General features: G+C 36.4%; 1 protein-coding gene across 2 annotated transcripts in view; it reads left to right on the top strand.

Annotated features, from left to right (window-relative positions):
* LOC140790360 (transcription initiation factor TFIID subunit 1) overlaps positions 1-14,649 on the top strand; it is a 28,671-nt gene extending 14,022 nt beyond the window's left edge. Inside the window, exons 7-21 of one of the 2 annotated variants that reach the window (XM_073140411.1) lie at positions 110-278; positions 630-1,668; positions 3,291-3,493; positions 3,696-3,933; positions 5,890-6,226; positions 6,833-7,042; positions 7,173-7,265; positions 7,922-8,128; positions 9,206-9,412; positions 9,592-10,075; positions 10,713-10,897; positions 11,044-11,166; positions 12,478-12,546; positions 12,627-13,589; positions 14,013-14,649. In XM_073140411.1, the coding sequence (XP_072996512.1) occupies positions 110-278; positions 630-1,668; positions 3,291-3,493; positions 3,696-3,933; positions 5,890-6,226; positions 6,833-7,042; positions 7,173-7,265; positions 7,922-8,128; positions 9,206-9,412; positions 9,592-10,075; positions 10,713-10,897; positions 11,044-11,166; positions 12,478-12,546; positions 12,627-13,589; positions 14,013-14,375 (4,890 nt within the window). In that variant the 3' untranslated portion in view covers positions 14,376-14,649. Of the gene's footprint in view, positions 1-106; positions 279-629; positions 1,669-3,290; positions 3,494-3,695; positions 3,934-5,889; positions 6,227-6,832; positions 7,043-7,172; positions 7,266-7,921; positions 8,129-9,205; positions 9,413-9,591; positions 10,076-10,712; positions 10,898-11,043; positions 11,167-12,477; positions 12,547-12,626; positions 13,590-14,012 lie in introns of both variants that reach the window. The other variant, XM_073140410.1, reaches the window with a different exon arrangement.
* The last annotated feature ends 321 nt before the right edge of the window (positions 14,650-14,970 follow it).

Genomic DNA, 14,970 nt, shown 5'->3' with positions numbered 1-14,970 from the left:
TCATATGCATGCTGTATATGTTCCAGAGACCGTTAAGCTGCAGCAAGATTTTGAAATTTCCTAATTTTCAGCCTTTGCTACTCGTTTTTCATATTGTCTGATCCAGCAGGAAGACACTGTCATTGAATCTGAGCATACTGATTCTAAAAGTGAACCTTCTCTTCCTGTTCTCTGCATTGAGGATGGCAAAGTGATTTTGAGGTTTTCTGAAATTTTTGGTGTTCATGAGCATATAAGGAAAGCTAGGAAGGACCATCGTAAGCAGTCAATAAATAAAGGTACGTGGTCTTTCAACCTCTTGCAATGTGCACATATTTTTGTTGTCTTTCCTGCTAGAATATTTTTGTTGGCGACATGCTGCAATTGTGTTTCCTGCCTTCTTTGACTAATTTGTAAATTTCATATAGTTTATGTATCAATCCTGAAATTTTCAACCAAGTTTATAATCTCAATCAACTATTAGGTAATTTAGAAAATGTAGGAAAAATGTTGTACTATTAGGTAATCTCAATCTCAATCATTGTAGGAAAAATGTTAGATACACTTAATACCATACTATTGTTGTACTTTATTTTGTGTTGCTGTTTCCTATATTTTTTAAGATTTTGTTTGTTGATAAATACTTCCAGAGTGGTCCAGAAGTTTTGATATTGCTAATATCGTAGAAGAAGATGAAGAAGCCTTTCTGAGGAGTGCCTTTCAGGATTTCTCTGTTACTAAGCATTGTAGGTTAACTCAAAATGATGTTGAAGGTGATGCAGAGCAGGCTACTTCAGATTTTATTCTGCAGCAAAAGGATTCATTCCTCTGTTCGCAGCCAATGAAAAATGATATCACGTCAGATATGCTTGCGACTCAACATTCTCCCTTTTGTCCTGATTTTTATCCACTTGATCAGCAGGACTGGGAAGAAGGGATTATTTGGGGAAACTCACCAGCAGCGAGTCATGGTTTCTCAGAGAGCTGTGCGATATCTGATCCTGGCCTTGAGCTTCATACTGAACCTGAAGATGACGGCTGCGATCCCAGAATATCTGAAAGCGGTGACAGAAATTGTCGTTTGCTTAGTGATTCTGTTTTAGCTAAACCATTTGGTTCCGGGGAATATTCAGTTAACAATCGATCCTCTGAGAAGAGTTACCATCCACAGTTACTGAGATCAGAATCTCTTTCGGAGAAGAATAACTTTTGTTCTGCTGTATCAATCAAAGGAAATGGAACCACAGAAATCTGCAAAGGTGATGCTTTGGGGCATTTCAGTAAACCTTCCTTGTTGAACAAGGACTTACTAGAAGGGTCTTGGCTAGACCAGATTATTTGGGATTCAAGTGATGATAATCCAAAGCCGAAGCTCATCCTTGATCTTCAAGATGATCAAATGCTCTTTGAGATTTTAGATGAGAAGAATAGCGAGCACCTTCGCTCTCATGCAGGTGCTATGGTGATAACTCGCCCTACAAAGTCTTCAATGGAAGAACATGTTGATCTTCACAGCCATGGGATGACATCTGCTGATCGATTCAATATTTCCAATGACAAATATTATTCCAACAGAAAGATGTCACAGCAGACCAAGTCTCATGCTAAAAAGCGTACATCCCTGGGTATTAAAGTCATGCATTCTTTACCTGCTTTGAAATTGCAAACCATGAAGCCCAAGTTGAGCAAGTAAGGATGGACTTTCTCTCACCATTCTGTGTATTCTTCTTCTGCTCCTGGTGAAGTTATTTCAAAGCACATAAATGATGTTTTATGACATAATGTCTATTTTCATCTGTTTTCAGGCAAAGCAACATTGCGATCTTTGTGCTTCCTTTTTTAGTTAGATAGTAGACCATATGATTTACTCAGATAGGGAGCCTTTTCCTGAATTAGTTTGCAGATGACATGGAGTATCCACATTGTTTTTTCGGTTTCTGAGTTAGAATAGTTGTTAGATAGAGCATTCTGCTGCATGTGTATGTGCATGGCTTGTTCCTATGTATAAATTAGCATCCACCTCTTAGTTGGGTATTTGAGGATGACTTTTGCATATTTTCCTTATTTATGGATGATTCATAATTTTTGGTTCAAAAATGAGTTTGCAGATGCCAGGGAGTATTCATATTGTATACTTGGCTGCCGAGTTAGAATAATTGTTAAGATAGAGCATTTCTTGCATGTGCATGGCTTTTCGCAACTACCTGTTGGTTGGGTATTTGAGGATAATCTTTGCCTCTTCGCTCATTTATACATGATTCAACACATTTAGGTTAAAAAATGAGGATGATTTTTTATATCAAATACCTGATATGATACTGTCGGGTGCATAAAATGGGACCTCAATATATATAGTACCAAGTCTATGGATCTACATAACAATTGTTAATGTGATTTAATCTAGAGTTTGGTATTGTTTCTGGATCTGTTGGAACTTTCATATGTGTGAGAAGGGGAATGGACTAGAGGAGTCAGCAAGAAGAAAAGATATGAATAGGAAAATAAATTAGAAGGCATAGACAAGATCAGATCATACTATTCTTTCAGTTCGTTCTCTGCATGATAGACTATTAGCCCTAGATGGGTATTCTGTTGGCTGAAAGAAAGATAAATGTTTAAGTGCAGGTAATGCAAATTTCTTGACTCCCTCTTTTTCTTTGATCAGCCAGAAATCTTTGACTGCTTGATATATTGAAAGAGAATATATTCACCAGGCGTATGACGTCACACCTAGCCTTATGTAGTATAGCATATATAAAATGTATGGTCATAATATTGGATCTTTTGAGAATAAAATGGTTATATAGCAAATTTTAAACGAATCGCTGGGGGGCGGGGGAGGGAAAGGGAGGGGAGTGGAAGGAGAGGCTGCAAGAGAAAGTAAGTTGTAAATTGTAATGACATGTTCATTCTTTTGACTGTTCCAATGTGGCTAAATACCCAGCAACTTAGTTGTCATTCCCAGATGAATAACTGATCTGAAGCTCCTGGAGAAGCGAATTACATAAAAGATGCACTAGTACCTAGTTGTCTGTAATTTATCTTTGCTTCTTTTTTTTTCTGTCACGTAGGCAGTGCTAAAAGTTCACGTTTTCTATGGTCTCCTTAAACTTTTTGTAGTCCTCTGTCCTCTTATATATCGCTTTTTCAGCTGTTGATACTATGCATACTCTTGGGTCTCTAACAACATATCTTTTCTTTCGCTTCAATAAATCTAATTTGATTCAATTTGTAGTGACCCTCTTTCCAACTTTTTTACTGGTTAATGTGAATTTCACTAACTGCTTAAGATCATAATGAAATTTTTGCAGCAAGGAAATTGCAAATTTTCACAGACCAAAAGCTTTGTGGTTACCTCGTGAAAATGAAATTGCTGCCAAGGTGCAAGGAATTGCTTGCTCCAATGGATCAATGATAGTTTTATTGATGAGTATTGGAGGAAAAGGGGTCAAACTTCATGTCAATGCAGAGGAGAGTTTGTCATCTGTGAAAATTAGAGCATCAAAGAAGCTAGGTTAGTATTCTCTTGAGTCTTGACATAATCTTAAAGACATTTAATCTTTCTTCCACTTTTACTTTTCTATATTTTTCAAAGCTATTGTAAATTCATTTTTCATAAGTTCCAGAGGAGAATTCTGAGTTCGTATGTAAAATTTCCAGTCATCAATGTCAAACCAACATCACCTTTATAATGGAATCTACTCCATTTCATGCAGATTTCAGACCATCAGAGAAAGTTAAAGTGTTTTATTCTGGAAGAGAGCTTGAGGATGATAAGTCTCTGGCTGTGCAAAATGTGCGACCCAACTCTGTTCTTCACCTTGTACGTACTAAAATACATTTATGTCCGAGGGCTCAAAAGTTGCCTGGTGAGAACAAGCCTCTGCGACCACCTGGTGCATTTAAAAGAAAATCTGACCTATCTGTTAAAGATGGGCATGTGTTTCTGATGGAGTAAGTCATGTCTTCATGTTTGTCTTCATCTTATACTTGAACGCTCTTCAAGTTTCACCATTTCTTTCTATATTCCCCGTGATGCTCGACTTGCTTGCCTTTTGTCAAGAAAAAAAAATCAAATTTGTCATGGATATGTTGTTCTCAACATTTACAAATCTTACATATTGGTGCAATAAATATGTTCTTTTGCTTTCACAGCATCTCTTGTTTATTTTAAGTGCATACTTTTCCTTCCCTCTCTGCTAATAGTTGTGATCTTTTTTTCTTGTTATATTATTGTTCAATATTTGAAGATATAAACCTATGTAGGAAACAAGTTGGTTATGTGGACTATCTATGTTATTGAGAGAATCTCATGTCTTTGTTTTGTTGTCCATTCCTTTCTTCACTGAAATCACCGATAGTAAAACTGCCTGCATGATAGTCGACATCCTCCCTGACTACAACATCCTGGATATTGTGAATCTGCTTGATGATGAATGGATGCAGGACACACTACATATGCACCAATACAAGATCTTCAATTGATAGAGGGTTACATGATATGAAGAAGACACTACGCAAATGCTTATATTTTGATAAAAGTGGATGTAGGACAAACATTTAGTTATTTTATGGCTTATGGAAGAATAACAAAGAAACTGAATACATTTAAGGTGTTATCACAGTATCAAGACCTTAACTTGTATTGATTGATCTTTAACATTTTAAGCTTTTCATGGTGGACATTGATCATCACAAAAGAATACTTTTCTCCATCCCCACCACCCCACTCTGTCACGGCCTAAAGTAAAAAAGGACGTCCTTGGCTCGATCCATTTGCAAAGGGCTCTGAAAATTGTATCCTCATAATTTCCAAGTGATTCCTGTGTTTATCCAATCCTTCTCTGACCTCTATAAATTTGTAAAATGTTAAGGCTGATGTACAGACTTCTATTTTAGAAGCTTAAGCCTTTAGGTTAGTTGGTCAAATGGTAAGAGCGCCAATTTGTCTTAAAAGTTAAAACCTAGTCAATTCTCACTCCCTGCCGATCTCCGTTTATATTATCCGATAGCAAGCAGTTTGCCGGGATTACAATTACTGTGGGTGTGAACTCCAGTTAGTGCATAGCAGTGTCAGAGTGGCTGCACATGAAGGAATGTGTTAAGGACTTAAGGCATGATATACCCTCTAGAAGCTTAAGCTTTTTAGGTTAGTTGGTCAAATAGTAAGAGAGCAGATTTTTCTCGTTATCCTAGTCAACTCCCACTCCCTTGCCGATCAATCTCTGTTTATATTAATCGACTGCAAGTAGTTTGCTGGGATCACAGTTACTGTAATATTCATTTGTGCCTATGTAAGACTGGCCACACATGAAGAAATGTGTTTAAGGCATGATATGCACCTTGCGACCCACTTCTAAAAGCTAAACAATAAAATAGGAACAGACAATTATCTGAAATATTAAGTTTTTTAATGTTGTGATAGTTATATATTTGATGATTTCGATACAGTAATGAGTTTACATATGTTCTGCAACTGTACACAAATGAGTGCTTTATTTGCTTCTGCTTTCCTGTTTCTTTAACTGGTAGCTATTCCCTCGGGCCGTTTGCAGAAAAAAGCTTCTAGGTTTTGTAATTGCAAGATTGGACTTTTAAAACTGAATGTGTTTATTTTTTATACTAAAATGTACATCTTTTTATATTGAAATACACACAATTTATAGTTTTATACCAAAGATGCGCACAAGTACGCACAAGAGCTCATGTTTGCTATTTTAAAAACTAAAAGGCTTTTTTATGCAAATGACCCCTAAACCTGCACCCCTTCGTAGGTCTTGTTTGCTCAGATCTAAACGCTAGTCAGCAGATATTATTTCATGTCGAGGGATATTAGCAAGTTATACTAGTCTTTCTTCTGATTTTTCTCATTAATGTATCTCACACTTCATCTCATAATATTTTCTACAGGTACTGTGAGGAGAGACCTTTGCTTTTAGGAAATGTTGGGATGGGTGCCAGACTTTGTACATATTACTTAAGGACATCACTTGGTGACCAAACTGCTCAATCTATGCGAAGTGGCAACAATGGTCTGGGAACTGTGCTTACACTTGATCCTGCTGACAAATCTCCTTTTCTTGGAGATATAGGCGCGGGTTGCAGTCAGTCATGTATTGAAACAAATATGTATCGTGCACCTGTATTTCCTCATAAGTTATCCTCCACAGATTATCTTTTGGTTCGTTCAGCCAAAGGGATGCTATCCCTTCGTCGCATCGATAAACTATTCGTTGTTGGCCAACAAGTAAGTTTCATGACAAAAGAAATGATGTATATATAGATATGATGAACTATGAAGCATTACTTTCATTGTAAGATATTAGGGATCTAGGTTGCCATCTTTATCAACAAGAGCTTGGGTTCAAAGACATAAATGTCCCAGATCAATGTCATATGTTTAAATGCTTAGGGAGTGACTTTTCTCAAAGTTGGCATTCAGGGAGAATGGAAGACCATTGTGCTAATTGACATACAATAGGGAAGCATCCTATTAAGGTGATACTTGATTCTAATAATTTCATAGATTGGATCAAGGTTAATCCTCCAAATTCTTAGGTTTAAATGATGCAACTTAATTTTTGAAAACCATCTTCAGATTTAAGAAATATTGTTCTTTGCTCACTTGAGGCATATGCACATTCTGAGAATATCTAATGGTTGTTTCTGCATGCACTTGAAGTTTATGCTGGTATTTGCTCAGGCATTTTACTGCATGTGCGCATGTAAATAGGAAAAAGCTGTAGTGATTCTTTTTTTGCAGTAAGAACGGACAAAGTATGATAGATCTTATTGTGCCCTTTTTAGGGTTATCCCTTATAACAATTTTGATAGATTTGTGGTACTCTAACAGGAGCCTCACATGGAAGTACTTTCTCCAGGATCAAAAAATGTGCAGACTTATCTTGTTAACAGGATGCTGGTATACATATACCGTGAGTTTCGTGCTAGAGAAAAACCTGGCTTTCTTCCTCACGTTCGAGCTGATGAGTTGGCTTCACTGTTTGCTAATCCAACAGTCGCTATTGTTCGTAAACGTTTGAAACATTGTGCAGATTTAAAGGTTAGCTTGTTAATTAAGCAACACTTCTATTTGTTAGTCCTATGTGCTACTTATCTAAGTATTTCTCTGTTATTATTATCTCTTAATTGTGATTTATTTTATATATATATATATATATGCAATTCTCCAGAAGGGATCAAATGGGCAGTTATCTTGGGTAAGAAGACGTGATTTTCGTATTCCATCGGAGGAAGAATTGAGACGGTTATTGGCGCCTGAATCTGTGAGTTCCCTAATCCCTTTTTTCCACTCAATACATCATGTCCTATGGTTTTCACTTACATTTGGTGTCTGCAATTACTAACATGAATGCCAAACCACTGTTTATGGATAGTTTTTATGAATTCTTATACATATTTATAAATATGCATATATATATATAGCCTCTCTTTCTCTCTCTCTCTCTCTGCATTCATTCTCTCTTTTTTGCTTGTATATTCATTAACATTTAGTTTTCTTTATGCACTAAAATTTAGTTTTCTCCAAGAGAAGTGGACAAGTATGTGAGGTAGGACTGTTGAGGGTCTTGAAACATAAATGGCTTACAGAATGTTATTATTGTAACAGTGTAAAGATCAGTACCCTAGTGATATGTATGCCCATGGAAGAAAAGTATATAATGAAGCTGATTTTGGATTCTTATGTTCCATCGTATTACAACACCTATTTGTCAAAATTGTGTAGTCTCTATATGCCTCTTACAGTTGCAATGAACTTTTAGAGAAAATTATACTTCGCTTGTTATTTGTACCTTATTTAGATCTCATTTTTCAGTTTTCACCTATCTACAATAATTATCATAGTGAGTGCTGTGTCCTTGTTCAAATTGTAATATTCATCTCCATAAGTTATCTTATGTTAAAATGTTCTTGTGACTAGGTATGCTGTTATGAAAGTATGCAAGCTGGCCTTCATCGTCTTAAACGGTTGGGAATTCAGAAGCTTACTCACCCTGTTGGACTTTCCTCTGCAATGAATCAGCTTCCTGACGAAGCTATTGCACTTGCAGCTGCTTCACACATTGAGAGAGAGTTGCAAATAACTCCATGGAATCTCACTAGCAATTTTGTTGCCTGTACCAACCAGGTACTCATTTTCGTCTTCATCTATTCAGTAAATGTTTAATAAAGGATTTCAACTGGAAACTTGAATACAGTTTGAAATCTGGTTTTCTTTGTGTTATGGATTTTATAATATCAGTCAGATGGGAATACATGCAAAATATGCTCCACAGATGGTAAATTGTCAATAGAATGCAAGTACCAACTGCTTTATCAGAAGACCACTGTTATATCACATATATAGTATCAGACGACCACTGGAGAGAGCAAGATTGAAAAATAGTATCACATATGACTTAAGTGGTTGATTTTGACATCTTATTTGATAATGAATTCATGTTCATGATTCTGAAATAATGGACCTGGCATGAAAAGTTAATTGGGTCTAAATGGGAGGAAGATGTAATTATATGGTTGTTGTTTGGTAAAACTCTATAAACTAGAAGTTATTCATAAATGCAATGTTTGAACTGAGCAGACATTATTTCAAGAGATCAACTGGAACATCAGAAGGTTCCAGTCTTCCAGATATTTATAAGTTTCATCTCTTCTTCACTAATAAAGAGGTAATTGAAGCATGATCTTAAAGCATTACAATTTATATCCAAAACACTGTAAGACTCAGGAAGTAAACAGGATGAATTATAATTGTAGATTTCCTGTTATCAAAGTGGATCTTTTTCTATTAAACACTAGGTCGTTGGATAAAGTATGGATGTAGGACGTTTGCAGTTGGCAAGTTTTTACAAGGTAACAGGATGCATCATCTTTCTGGGCCACTGTGTTTCATCTTTTACATGTTTTGACATATAAGTGCATCTTATTGGCATATTCATGGTAATCTTGGAGCATTTCACAACTTCTTATTATAATGTTCCAGTTTCATTGGCTGCCCTGCTATTTACATGCAATTCAGTATCCAAGCTATTAAGATGATGCAAACATTCTACTATTTATTATCAACTTAAGTTCATCGTACATCAAGTAGATCATGTCAATTTCAAAATCATATGTTTCCCTACTTCATGCTTTATATCACATATCATTTTATTTAGTAATAACTGTGATATATCTCGTTTCTTTACATGACGTGCTTTTGCAGGACCGTGAAAATATTGAGCGATTAGAAATTACAGGCGTTGGTGATCCATCTGGTCGCGGACTAGGGTTTAGCTTTGTCCGTGTTACTCCTAAGGCACCTGTTTCAAACTCAACGGCAAAAAAAAAGGCAGCTGCTGCACGAGGAGGCTCAACAGTGACTGGGACTGATGCTGATCTCCGGAGACTGAGCATGGATGCAGCACGCGAGGTAAAAGGGAATACACTGTTCCACCCTGACTTTTATACGACCATATAAAGCTAATTCCATGCAGTGTAGAAGCATCTTTTTTTATCCTAAATTTCTTGTTTTGGCGTAGATCTGTAATGGCAATTGCATTTCATTCAGCCTTATCTAGCAGTACTTACATATCCAATTGTCAATTGTAGGTTCTCTTGAAATTTAAAGTTCCAGAGGAGCAAATTGATAAGCTAACAAGGTGGCATCGCATTGCTATGGTACGAAAGCTTTCAAGTGAGCAAGCAGCATCGGGAGTTAAAGTTGATGCAATGACCCTCAGTAAGTTTGCACGTGGCCAGCGGATGTCTTTTCTGCAGCTTCAGCAGCAAACAAGAGAAAAATGTCAGGAAATTTGGGATCGACAAGTTCAAAGTCTTTCAGCTGCTGATGGTGATGAAAATGATAGTGACTCTGAAGCAAATAGTGATCTGGATTCATTTGCTGGGGATCTTGAAAATTTGCTGGATGCAGAAGAATTTGAGGAAGAAGATGTTAGTAACTCGGATTTGAGAAGCAATAAGGTCGAGAGCAAGAGGGGGCTTAAAATGAGAAGGTGCCCGTCTCAAGCCCAAATTGAAGAGGAAATTGAAGATGATAAAGCAGAAGCTGCTGTTATAATCAGAATGCTTGAAGGTAAGGATGATTGTTTTTATGTACTTCTACTTTTGGTTGCCTACTTGATATTGTTCGGTGTGGTTTGTGCTGGTCCTTGACTTCTCTTTCAAATTCATTTTTTGCTATATGGATATTATATGCTAGAGGCAACAATTGCAGTGCCGATCTACGCAGGCATGTGGCACAAGGGGTGCCACACAGAACCCCTCCTAGCAGCAATCTGCTTGCTGTCAATCTCGTCATCAAGCTTTATGTCGCCACCGACCTCGTCGTCACCCATCGCTTCTTGACAACATGCTAACCTTGTTATCAAGAACATAATTTAACTATCCTAAGAAATCATTACATTATATGAGCAATTAGTGTAATGTGCATGTGTGTTCAGTGAAATAGTTGATTCCATAACGTTCTTTTAATCAATCTTCCATAAAGTCTGTACTATTTCTTTCCGAATTTCGTTTTCAGCCTTAAAACAGATTCAAAAGAAACAGAAGAGAGCTGTAAACCTCCTGCATCTTGACTCATGCGAAATATTTAGTTTATACAGTGAAAAGTTTAGTCTTTCTATTTTGGCACATTGAATGGAAGCTATAGAAGGTTATCTGTCTAAAATTGTTACTTACCACTGTTTGACCATTTATGTATCATTCTGCAGAGGGTCGAGCTGATATGAAAAGGAAGAAGAAGAAGCAGATTGGAGTAGAAGTAGGTCGTGGTTCCTATTTAGATCTCGAAAATGCAGACACTACCAAGAGAAATAAGTTCGGACAAATAATTACAACACCTCGTACTGGTGGTCCCCTAACCTCGAAGGAAGTCGTAATAAGAGAACCTAAAGAGGTACCTTTTACTTGTTGAGCTAGTTACATACTGTGGCTTCTTTATGTTAGATACAGCCTGATTAGATGCTACTTTTTAATAGCAGCTGCTCATTTAATCTAAGTTACAAGTTTACAAGGCGATGACTATATGTTGCTGTGATGTAGGTTGAAAAATTCTTTGCTGAAGGGAACTTGTCTGGGAAAATGCAATCCAAAAAGACTAATGGTACTAGTGATGACATATCTGGACTGAAAAAGAAAAGTTCTTTAGCAAAAGATGGAGTTAAGGTAAGCCAACTATTTATTTAGTTAAAGTTCAGATCTGAAATCTTCTCTTGTCTTCTTGTCTTGCTTTTTGGTTTATTTGCTGCTTTTCTATCTGAAATCTATATCTTTCTTATCAAGGATTTCTCTTAAAACCATCCTTTCCCTAGTCGTCCTACATCACATAGCATCTCATAATAATTTGATAGAATTCAGAGATTTCATGGAATAAGAGTACATCTTTTTTAATTTTTATTTTATTTTGAGAGAAACTTAATTGTATCCCACTAAATATTGATGCTATTGGGATTCAAACTCAAGAACTCTTATACATAAACCACTTTAACCAACTGAACACTATCCTATTGGTGGAAAGAGAGTACATTTGTTATTGTTCCAAAGTTACCATTGTCCATGTCAACAGTTATTGAAGTGCTCATTCTATTGATCTCCTAGAGATGAGCTTTCATGGTTCTCTACTCAACTCAATAAAATTATTTTGATATTACTAGTTTGCTAGTAATGACCAATTCATGTTGTCTTATTTTGTCGGGCAATATTGAAAGTTGATGTGCTGTAGATCTGCAGCATGGTCTCTTCATTTTTGTGTGGATCATAAGGGTCATATACGTTGTCTTAGCAACAGAATTGTGGTCGTGGTTAAGTTGTCTAAGCACAACTGTTTATCCAAGCTACAATAAATTATGGAGAACTAAATGAGTTAAGATAAATACATGGCACTTTGAACTGGTAAATTCTTCATGCAGGCCTTCTTGGCTAACGAGTAGTCCACTTTGTTGACCTAGGATTAATGGGAAAGGTGTGTTTTCTAATGGTATTGTTGATGTCAGTTACTACAACTTATGATTTTATTACTTCTGCACTTTTGCTTAGTTGTGAGATATTCCTTTTCAATTAATTGCTATTTTACTTATTGTGTCAACTCAAAACTATTATTCTACATATATACATTAATGGCCTCTTTTGTCTACTTCTTTATGTCATTAGACATCTTAATACATTTTTCTCAAAATTATTTGTTATTTTGCTATCAATTGCCTTCTGTATCCAACCATTTCACTTGTGCTTGCACTCCCCTTTTTTAAGTCGTCGGTCTGGCATGTCAAGACATAGAACAATATTAATAGCCGTAGATGTTACTTGAAACTTCACAAAAACAACCATCAGATATAATCTGTTTGAATCTGGATAGTTGAAATTTTGAGTGCAGTTCATGTGCTAGAATGAAAATGTTATCTGTAATTGTTGCTCGTTATTTGTAATGATGTGACTTTCATGTTATTCAGTTTTAATTTTTAAAATTTTGTAAACCAGACTTTTAAGGAAAAGAAACAAGGAGATAAGCCAGTGAGGGAGAGTTTTGTCTGTGGAGCCTGTGGTCAGGTGAGAACATATAGTGCAGCTTTGTGGTCAGATGAGCCTCGGTTTTCTCCCCTGGTGACTAATATTTTTATTGTTGGCAGCTTGGGCACATGAGGACCAACAAAAACTGTCCCAAATATGGAGAAGATTTAGAAACAGCAGAATTAGATATTGCCTCAGGTAAATCTAATCTCGCTGACGTTGCAAATCAACAAGTGAAAACGCCAAGCAAGAAGTTGATACCTAAGATCTTGGCAAAAGTGTCAGAAGCTGAAGCACAAGAAAATGTTGAAAAGGCTAAAGTTCTCCCGGTGAAGTTTAAGTGCGGGCCAGCTGATAAGTCTTTTGAAAAAAGAGTTTCAGGGAGTCAGGTTTCTGATAAGCATATAGCAGATGTAAATATGGATACAAAGTCAACTGGGAAGATCAATAAGATAATAATATCCAATAAGATGAAGTCTGAAGATGTTCACCAGGAAATTCAGAAGCCATCTGTTGTAATACGACCTCCTGTTGATACTGACAAAGACCAACCTCGAAAGAAGATAATTATCAAGCAGCCTAAAGTACTTGCTCATGTGGAAAAGCAGGTTGAAATTGGGAATGATGTGGAGTTCAGAAAGACGAAGAAAATTACTGAGTTAGCAAGCTCTGAGAAGCTAAAAAGGAAGGAGAACCCATGGTTCACTGAAGAGGCCATTCAGAGAGATCCCATACATGGCAGAAAATTATTGAGGGAGGAAGAGAAAAGGAGAAACAAGGAGAAAATGACAGAAGAGAGATCTCGGAGGGCGCTCGAGGAGGAAAGGAAAATGCAGGAAGAACAGCAGAGACTATTTGAAATTAGGAGGTATGAAGAAGCAATGAAAAAGGAGGAGTCACAGAAGGCGAAAAAGAAGAAGAAGAAAAAGAAGAAACCTGATTTTAGGGATGAGTACTTACTGGAGCATAAACCATACAGAAATGACAGAAGGATACCAGAGAGGGATCGAGCTGCAAAGAAGCGGTCTGTGGTTGATGTGGCAGAATATGGACCATCAACAAAGCGACGAAGAGGAGGAGAGGTACTTTTGCTGTCAATTGAACAAAATTTAATGTCACAGCATTGTTAAGTTCTTTATTTTTGAATAATCATAATATGTATTTTTAGATAAAAAAAGTTATATATATTTATATATATCAAAGCAATTAACCATTTTAATTTCTGACTGTCAGTTTGGAATCTTAAAGTGAATTTCTTTCAAGTCAAGTATGTCTAGTAAATAAATAATGAGGCAGTGTTTTGACTTTCTTTTTCCCTCTCTAAACAAGGTTTTAAGCCAAATGTATGATATTCTTAGCAAATCATTTTGTTGGACTTGGAAAGCTACCATAATAATTGGTGAACAAAAAGATATAAATGACTAAATGACTAAATGACCAGGTGGATTTTTGTTGTCTTTGCATTTATAAAACCATATTATATGACTTATTGAAATTTTGAGCAGGTGGAACTTTCAAATGTATTGGAGGGCATTTTGGACAGCTTGAAGGAAAACTTCGAAGTATCATATCTATTCCTTAAACCTGTGACGAAAAAAGAAGCCCCAGATTACTTTGACATAGTAAAGCGTCCAATGGATCTCTCCACAATTAGGGATAAGGTGAGGAGCATGGAGTATAAGAGCCGGGAGGACTTCAGGCATGATGTGTGGCAAATCACATATAATGCACACAGGTACAATGATGGCCGCAACCCAGGCATCCCTCCGCTTGCTGACCAACTACTGGAACTTTGTGATTACCATTTAGAACGGAGTGATCACCTATTGAGCAACGCTGAAGCTGGAATTGAATTCAAGGATTCTTAACAAGGGATGAAATCTATTCTTTCACTTCCTACCTAAGTTGATCACGAAGCCACAGCTGCAACTATGTGAGTTATGGTCCCTTGTTTATGCAGTGCGAGCTACTTACTCGATTGTAATGTACGTAACTTTTTTACTGGAGTTTATTTTATTTATAACTCCATCAGTGTACATAAATGTAGATTCTTTGTTGAGGATCAGATGTAATCAACCCTGATATTGCGGAAATAGAAAGAAAAGCAATATTTTCGATCTTGCAGTTTTGTAATCAAGAAAATTGTGGTTGTTTGCCATGGATGTTCAACCTATCATTACTTGCAATGTTATTTCCTATTTTTGTACTACCAGCACCTGAAACATCTAGGCGTTGTTTTCAGCTTTAAACGCGAATAAATTATTTATGTATATTTTAGTAAGGCAAAATGGTGTTTGATAACTTTATCTCATCTTTGTCCCTTGAGATTTTAAAAAAAAAAAAAGAGTATAACATAAAATCATACATGTTTGTCGTATTTTTAGAGGCTATAGTTTTGCCTTCTGGATTACTTGACAAAGCAGCAGAGCTGCGATTCCTATCGGACATAGCATAAAAGAGCTT

Source organism: Typha latifolia, chromosome 6 (assembly GCF_019914945.1).
Source record: "Typha latifolia isolate L0001 chromosome 6, TyphaL0001v2, whole genome shotgun sequence".
NCBI lineage: Eukaryota > Viridiplantae > Streptophyta > Magnoliopsida > Poales > Typhaceae > Typha > Typha latifolia.
Note: the sequence above shows the minus strand (reverse complement) of the source record. Positions and strands in the feature narration are given on the sequence as shown.